The sequence below is a fragment of the Hipposideros armiger genome, unplaced genomic scaffold (assembly GCF_001890085.2).
Source record: "Hipposideros armiger isolate ML-2016 unplaced genomic scaffold, ASM189008v1 scaffold_552, whole genome shotgun sequence".
NCBI lineage: Eukaryota > Metazoa > Chordata > Mammalia > Chiroptera > Hipposideridae > Hipposideros > Hipposideros armiger.
In genome coordinates, this window is record NW_017731902.1 from 1401844 (window position 1) to 1410052 (window position 8209).

Below are 8209 nucleotides of genomic sequence, written 5' to 3' on the forward strand. Positions count from 1 at the left end.
TAGATAAGTTAATATCTTGGTAAAGATTTTGTCTGGAAATTGATTAGTTCATCCAAAAATAGCTTATGTTAAATTTAAGGACTTGTTTATTAGTTGTGCTTTTACATGTTGTTATTGACTTGATTTGATGGTTCCCTTTTTATTTCATATTCTGTTTGATTTTCATTTGTGGGATTTGTAATGTGAGCATACTTTCTGGTTGCATGGAAGTAATTTTAAGGCCCTAAAATAGTATGTGGTATGTTAGCCGTTTTATATCTCATTGGAGTAAATAGTTTTAATCATGAACTTGAACCTGAAGAATTTATAAGTGCATAGCTGACTTAATCGACGTATGTTAATCAGTTATTGAAAGGATTTTGTTAGGTTTTTGGTTTCATATTTTTCTTGCATTGACATCATCAGATATATACTAAAAGTTTGCTAAGTCAATGTATGAATTATTTGTAAGATATTGAAAATATTTAAATTTGATTTCACTTTAAAATCCTTAAAGGATAATGAAGAACTTAGTCTATTTTGCTACTTATAGTTATTTTTATTTGGGCAATCTGTTTTGAAAAGAATTTGAATCAGGGCACCTCAAGTTCTTTGATAACATTTGGATTGAATGAGTGAGGTTTTTCTGAGACTTTTACATTAAAAGGCACATTTGTTATTTTTTTAGTTTGCTAAACACACTAGCTTCATCACAACTTTGTTAAGAGTACCTCTGTTCCTCTGTTTCACATTCGTGCTCAAGTTGCATTTTTAGGCACCCTTAGTTGAAATTTCTAAATAATTGCCCTTTTTAGGCATCACATTAGGGGTCAAATTATCTTATAGCAACTGTCTCAGGGCTGTAACTTAGGTTCCCCTGTCAGGCATAGCACATTTCTTCTACATGTTTTGAGTTCGAGAACTATAAATGTAGTTTAATTTTAAATGAATCAATAGTTACTAAGCATCTACGTCTAACAGCACTGTTTTGGTTCTTTGGATGGTGTAGAAATTAATTAAGATATGGTCCTTATAGGAATAAGTACATATAAATAACTGAAAAAACTGGAGAGAGTTAAAATTTTAAAAATATTTAGCAAAATTCTAGAACATGGGAAGCAACTTCATCGTGTTGAAAGAAATGGGAAATCTACATGGAAGAAAATAGAATTTGGGAAAAGGCAGGCAAATTGTTAAAAAAAACTGCAAGGATAGGAGTTACAGTGGGTGAAATCTTTTATAATAAATTATCATTTTTGAAGGAAGCATAACTATCAAAATTTGTCCTTGCAAATTATAATATCTCAGTTATATAAATGATGAAAGTTTGAGCCACTGTCTACTGAGGTCCTCAGAGATGATCAGCCATAAGCCAACACTGAAATTACTAGCTTTCTGGCTTGTGGACATGTTCTTCATATCTTGCTGAGGTTTTCAGCATCCTTTGAAGGTGTATATATTTTGTCTCTTCCTTGAACCACAAATATTTGGGCAGTAGACAGCCTGAAGACGTTGGGAATACTGAAATTGCAATTGTATTAAGGAAAAGGCATTTATTTTTTAAACGAGTAATTAGCAAAAAAATGCATTAAAATTTTAAAATAGCAATTAAATATACAAAAATATAAAAAAGTAAAGGTAATAGATGTGGATGTGATTGTTTTCAAAATAGTTACTTTAATTATATGTGTTTAATTCAGCAGTTAGCAGAAACTTTTGGAAGACATCTTAAATGTCCTTTTATTCTCTGTCACCCCAAAGAAGCAGTTAAGGAAAATTGTTGGGATCAATCCTTAAATAAATGCATACCTTTCCCATAAGGAAGAACAATAGAAAGTTTACAGGACTTCTTTGACTATTTGAGATGCTATATACACATTTCTATCTTGGCTTAAAAGTAGTATTTTTAGGTGCTAGAGTAAACTTGTATATTTTGAACTATCAAAATACTAATTTTCAATATTTATTTATGGGGCGGGGCTTAGAGGATATTGCTGAGCATTTGAATTTGAAGGGCAGCAAACCAGATAATTAGAAAGTATGTGTCTTATATTCTTGTCTCCCCAAGATAAAGATGGCTTTTTCTTTTGTATGTGTATTTACATGGAGTGGCTCATCTTGCATTTTTGTAATTTTTGTAGCAATACCTTTTATGCTGTCTCAATGTGGATGTAACTTTATTTTTTAAATGTGGTTGTAAAACAGCTTATTGTGAGTTATATGGCCTTGAGTGGGGAAAAAAAACCTACCCTACAGTCCTAGATTGGTACAGAATATCTTTATAAAAATTTATTTTTCATGTACATAGGACACTATGTTTAAAACATTCTAAACTTACAGTTAACCATTATGCCTATTAGTGACTTGTTGATAGTTGCTTCAGTTGGTTTTTCTCCTGTAGAAATGTGTTTCTTTATAATGTTTTTTCCCTTGTATTTTATAATGTGTTTTTTTTTTCCCCTTGTATTTTAGCCAAGAGTTGAAGCTAAACCTGAAATTCAGTCTCAGCCACCTCGAGTTCGTGAACAACGACCTAGAGAACGACCTGGTTTCCCTCCTAGAGGACCAAGACCAGGTGAGTCAGCCCCCTTCTCATAGCCTTTAGAATTTAGCATTTAGTGCTTGAAAAGTTGGAAAAGACTGAACCTAAAAAAAACTATAATATGTTTTATACACAAATTCTCAAATTTTCAAAATGCTTAAAGGTTTAAGTAACCTGCTGAAAATACAGTGTGGGACAAAACTAACTTTTAGGGGATGATTAGTTGAGATGCCATAGAGACGTGTATTTTGAAGGTGTAAAATAATTTGGAAACTAATATTATTTGGTTATTGTCACTGGTTCTAAGAATTCAAAACCGAGCTGCCAATAACCTACTCTCTTACTTAGCACTCTTATCTCTTCACAGATAAACAATAATCACACCCTGATTCTTCTTATTTTGATTGTCTTAGGTTTTAAGTAAGTTGCCATGATTTTTGATTTGTTTCCATTGTTAGCTAATATTTGTAGCACCTCTATTTGAATTCTATAAGTATGTTTAGATTGCTTTTGGGAGGAGGTGGGAGATAGTATATGTCAAATTTAGAATATGTCATTTTTCCCACAAAAGTAAAATAAATGATGTGTTACTAAACCAGAAGTCATGGGTGCTAGGGTTTGTCCTAGTTTTGCCACTGATTGAGTTTATGATCTTATGTGAGATCCTTAAATTTTGAGCTTCTCTTATGCCATTTAGTCATTACACAAATTTTTCTTGTGCAGTGCTTTCTTATATGCCTGTGTTCCTTGTGTTATTGGGAGGATCAAATAAGATTTATGTATGTGTGTGTGTGTGTATATATGAATGAACACCATAATATATAAAACGCTATATACATGAGGTATTATTACTATTAAATTTACTAATTTGGCTGTAATTTCATACATCCAAAGATTAAGAAATTTGTGAATTTCAAAATACTAAACAAATATTAGCACACATATATCTCACTATTTGAAATCTATATTTGCTCCTGGGTGATGGCCAGAGTTTGGTTAAGGAGGAATACTTGTACTACTAACATTTGACTTTCATATAATCGGATCAGTAGATCTAGAAGAAGGGACTTTAGCAATCTAGTCTGTATCCTCACTTTACACTTTAGTGTCATGTTTTCTAACTAACCTACTAATAATAGGCACTTCCACCTCTGTTCAAGGAGCTCACTGTCTTATCAAACTAAAACGAATATTGATATTAAGTGATTTTTTTTTTTACATTCATTGCTTTGAACTAGTTTTTATATGACATTGTAAACTTTAAAATCTGCACTATTCCATTTTTTAGGTAGAGGAGATATCGAACAGAATGAATCTGACAACCGTAGAATAATTCGTTATCCAGACAGTCATCAACTTTTTGTTGGTAACCTGCCACATGATATTGATGAAAATGAACTGAAAGAGTTCTTCATGAGTAAGTGGGTTATTTTGCTTTATTGTTAAATTAGCAGGAGTATAATAGGGCTTTTTTTGGTAATATAATTAGAATTTTTAAAAACCGTTCATATTCCTATATATTGGGTTGTCGGAAAAGTCATATTTTTTCTATGTTTTTCATTGCAAAAATGCATCATGACTTTTCCGTCAACCCACTACTTTGTATATTTCCAGGTATCAATCACTTATCAGAAGGGAGTAGAAGGCTATATCAGATGTTTCCCAGTGACTGTACTTAGTGTTGACTGTCCTGGTTCTCTAGAGGTTAGAAGAGCGAGCTGGATAAATCTGTCTTAAATTTGAAAATGGAATTCATTTGACAAATACAAGTCAGACATAGAAAATATCAGTCATTCTAAAACTGTGCAGGTAACTTTCCTTTTGAAAGGTCTAATACAGATGCTGAAGCCTTACAAAAGAAGCAGTCTGACTAAGTTGTTGGTATTGTAGGTAAACGACCTATATTGAGCAAATGTACCTTAATTGTCATTGGTTGTAGCCATTTGCAACTTTTGAAATGGATTAAGGAGATTAAGGTTATTCATCCTGAACAATTAAGACCCCAAAGTATTCTGTTAAAATATTTAACCCTTGGTGTAATGTGTATTTTCACAGGTTTTGGAAACGTTGTGGAACTTCGCATCAATACCAAGGGTGTTGGGGGAAAGCTTCCAAATTTTGGTTTTGTGGTTTTTGATGACTCTGAACCAGTTCAGAGAATCTTAATTGCAAAAGTAAGTGACTTAAAGGGCATAATTCAAGATAATTGAAGCCTTTATTATTCCTGTTGTATATAATATTAATTTGGTGCATTTTTAAAGCATATAGAATCCTTTTTAATCGTAAAACTAAAAATAGTTCACTATGAAATGGTATTAATGCAAAGAATAAAGATTTGTTCGTTGTACAATCTTAGATGTAGGCCATTTTAAATCTGTTTCTTAGGGTTTTGTTACTTACATATGCAAGGCAATACATTACTATTGCTGTCTAATCTCCCCATGTAAATCTTTTTCTCCCCCTTTAAAGCCAATTATGTTTCGAGGGGAAGTGCGTTTAAATGTGGAAGAGAAAAAAACAAGAGCTGCAAGAGAGCGAGAAACCAGAGGCGGAGGTGATGATCGCAGGGATATTAGGCGCAATGATCGTGGTCCTGGTGGTCCACGTGGAATAGTGGGCGGTGGAATGATGCGTGACCGGGATGGAAGAGGACCGCCTCCACGAGGTGGCATGGCACAGAAACTCGGCTCTGGAAGAGGAACCGGGCAGATGGAAGGCCGCTTCACAGGACAGCGTCGCTGAAGCCCCGCTGTTGGCAAAGTCTTGGCCGTGGTACATTATTCATCGTGTTTGCATTCTTGTTAATTTTTTTTTTTGGCTTTGGAATGTGACACAGCCTTTTTGATCATTTCTTTGATGTGAAAAGCATCTTTTGGTTATGAGTTAAATTGAGGTGGACATTATTTCCCCAATTTCACAACAAGATTCACATTATTAATTTATAAATCTAGACTTGGAGAAATAAGGACTGAGAAATGACCATATCTTAAACTATCTACAACAAAATGAACTTTTTAAAAGGACATGCCCACTGAATTCAGGTCCTTTGAGTCAAAAAAATCCTCTGCTGCACATTTTGTTTTAAGTGTTACTGTTTCTGCCTATTAATGTTGGAAACACAAATAGTGCAATTTGTGCAATTGGAGAATCTTGCCTTTTTTCTTGGCTCCCCCTAAAAATACAAACCAACAGAAACTTGTTATGCACTCATCAGAATGCACTAATGGGTACTCTGAACTCATTAACATTGACATCTGCAACGGGAGGCGACAGGGGAAAAAAATCTTTCATCTTTTTTTCCAGTAGAGAATAGCTTGTGAAATGATGAGGGCATTTTATCTGCTTGCTGTGACCAGCGTGTGTACACATAAACCTTAACAAGACTACAGTTATATTCCAGAAGGAAATCATTTAGTTATGAACTAAATAACAAAAATCAGAACTTCAAATGTCATGGTCTTGAATATTAGACCAGATTTAGTAGTTCCATATCCATGGGTTTTCTACCTGCCCCTTTTGAGTACAGGGATGGCTGGCTGCTCAACACACTCCTCCTCCCCTTTTTCCTTTCCTTAAGCTGTGTACAGTGAAAATTGTCTTTACTGTATGTTTGTTCTCTGGTAATGTAATAAGCATGATGGTGCCTTCTATTAATACATCATTCCAGTCTTGCTGGTAATTTTGTACAGTATAGTGTATGAATTGCTGTGCTGCAAAGCCAAACAGCTGCAAAATGTTGAAAAATCATTGAAGTATATAAAAATTGCAGTATCTTTAAAATCAGTAAAATTGACTAGCATATTATTTACCTTGTTCTTCAGTTAACAACAATGTGTTCTCTGTGTTTAGGAGGGAAAGGGAAGGAGGAAGTTGGTTATTTGAGTAAGTCTCTTGACTCTTCTTTTAGCATGAATGTGAACGGCGAAATGTATCACTTGAGGTGCTCGGAAAAGTCGGTCAACTTGATGTACATTTTTAGTGACATTTTAAAAGCAGTCAGATTCCATAAATGGCAAGTAAACCGGAAGTGAGGATACTGCAATTTTCAGAGAAAAGTACAGCAGCTCTTAAGTGTTTGCATTTTCTATTTGGGGGGGCAGGGAACTGTCATTCATTTTGCACAAGTCTTGAACGGATGTCAGCACCCAAGTGGCTCTGAATTTAAGTCTGGGACGACATCTTTTATTTTTACATGAATCTCTAAACAATTCTGTGAGCAAAGTTTATAGCTGCTGGATTATTGTCTGTCTTTATAGCAAGTTCCAGTAAACCACAAGTATGGCAAAGGATTTTCAATTTTATGCTTGAAGCATTTGATAAATACCGGATACCAGTTTCTGATGTTTCAGGCTAGGAGTGGGGTAAATAAGTGTGACCACTTAAAGCTGCTTGTTAGCATGGAAGACTTCTCCATTCTATCTTGGTAAAAACAAAAAATGCACTTGACATAATAGCAAACTAGTTTTGAATTATGAAACTGCTTGCTATTTAGTAAATTAGCAAATGATGCACATATTTTGTTTTTCATGTACTGGGCAATATAAGTAAAAGTAAATGTCTCCTTTTTTCCCTTGAATGGGGTCTTCCATGTTTGAGGAAAATGTCTTGCACTATTGCATATATTTTGGGGACACAGATATTTCAGTTTTCACTTGGGGGTGGGAGGGGGTGTAAGGATTTTTCTTTTTCCTGTTTAAAAACACTTTACATTTTGTAATGTATAGTACTTGAAGTTCTTACCAGAAAATTAATTTTGAGTTTTGAAGCCTTTATTCAAACTACTTTTAAATAAGTGGTTTATTGTCATTTTTTAAAATACAGTTTTCCTTTACTCTTTTATTTCTTTCTCCTTTCCATTTTATATATATAACATTTCCAATCCAGGATATTGCCCTGCCATTCATGAAAACTGTTCTGGCACCAAAAGTAATGGCAAATGTTAAGTGTAATAGAAAATTAGAAGAAAGAGCCATTCAGCTTCAGTCTTTACATACCATGAATAAAACATTAAAACATCACATGGAGAAGTTTACATGGTGATTGTTCACCTGCAGTACTGTGGACTTTTAACATTTTGTCCCCTTTTCAGTGAACCAGAGTAAATATATTCATCTACCATTACCATTATTTGCTGTGGTTTTTTTTTTGTTTTTTGGTTTTGGGGGTTTTTTTGATGGTAATATTCTATCCTTATGACACTATTGCAACCAAATTGGCTTTACCATCTTGGCTTTAGTAGGTATAGAAGACAATGGATTACCATCTTTATTGCTGTAATGTGTTAAGCATTATATGCTAGTAGAATCTAGTTTAATTGTTTCAGGTGGAAAGTATTCTTTCAGTTTCCATTTTGAATGTGTTTGGACTAAACAAACAATAAACTACTGATGTCTGCAGCATTTACCTGTCCCTAATTTAATCTGTAGGTTTGTGTTCCAAAATATTTTCTCCCAATACATTTCACACAACCAAAGTAAAAATAAGGAATTGTTTTAAAAACAACTGTTGTTATTTGTGAAATTTGATGTATAAAAAAGTAAAACATTTAAGTAAGCCTGGGACATTAAGAGATCTATCAGTTGGATAGCTCGTCTACAAGTTAAAAGAACGTTAGAACAATAATTAGTAAGGAAAGTGAGAATGATCTGAAGAAGACTACTAAACATTTATAAAAATAAAATCTTGGGG

General features: G+C 33.7%; 1 protein-coding gene across 1 annotated transcript in view; it reads left to right on the forward strand.

Moving 5' to 3' along the window:
• Positions 1 to 7920, forward strand: part of G3BP2 (G3BP stress granule assembly factor 2) — an 18546-nt gene extending 10626 nt beyond the window's left edge. Inside the window, exons 4-7 of the mRNA XM_019623493.1 lie at positions 2452 to 2554; positions 3810 to 3938; positions 4577 to 4695; positions 4991 to 7920. Coding sequence (XP_019479038.1) covers positions 2452 to 2554; positions 3810 to 3938; positions 4577 to 4695; positions 4991 to 5263 — 624 coding nt within the window. The 3' untranslated portion in view covers positions 5264 to 7920. The remainder of the gene's footprint in view (positions 1 to 2451; positions 2555 to 3809; positions 3939 to 4576; positions 4696 to 4990) is intronic.
• The last annotated feature ends 289 nt before the right edge of the window (positions 7921 to 8209 follow it).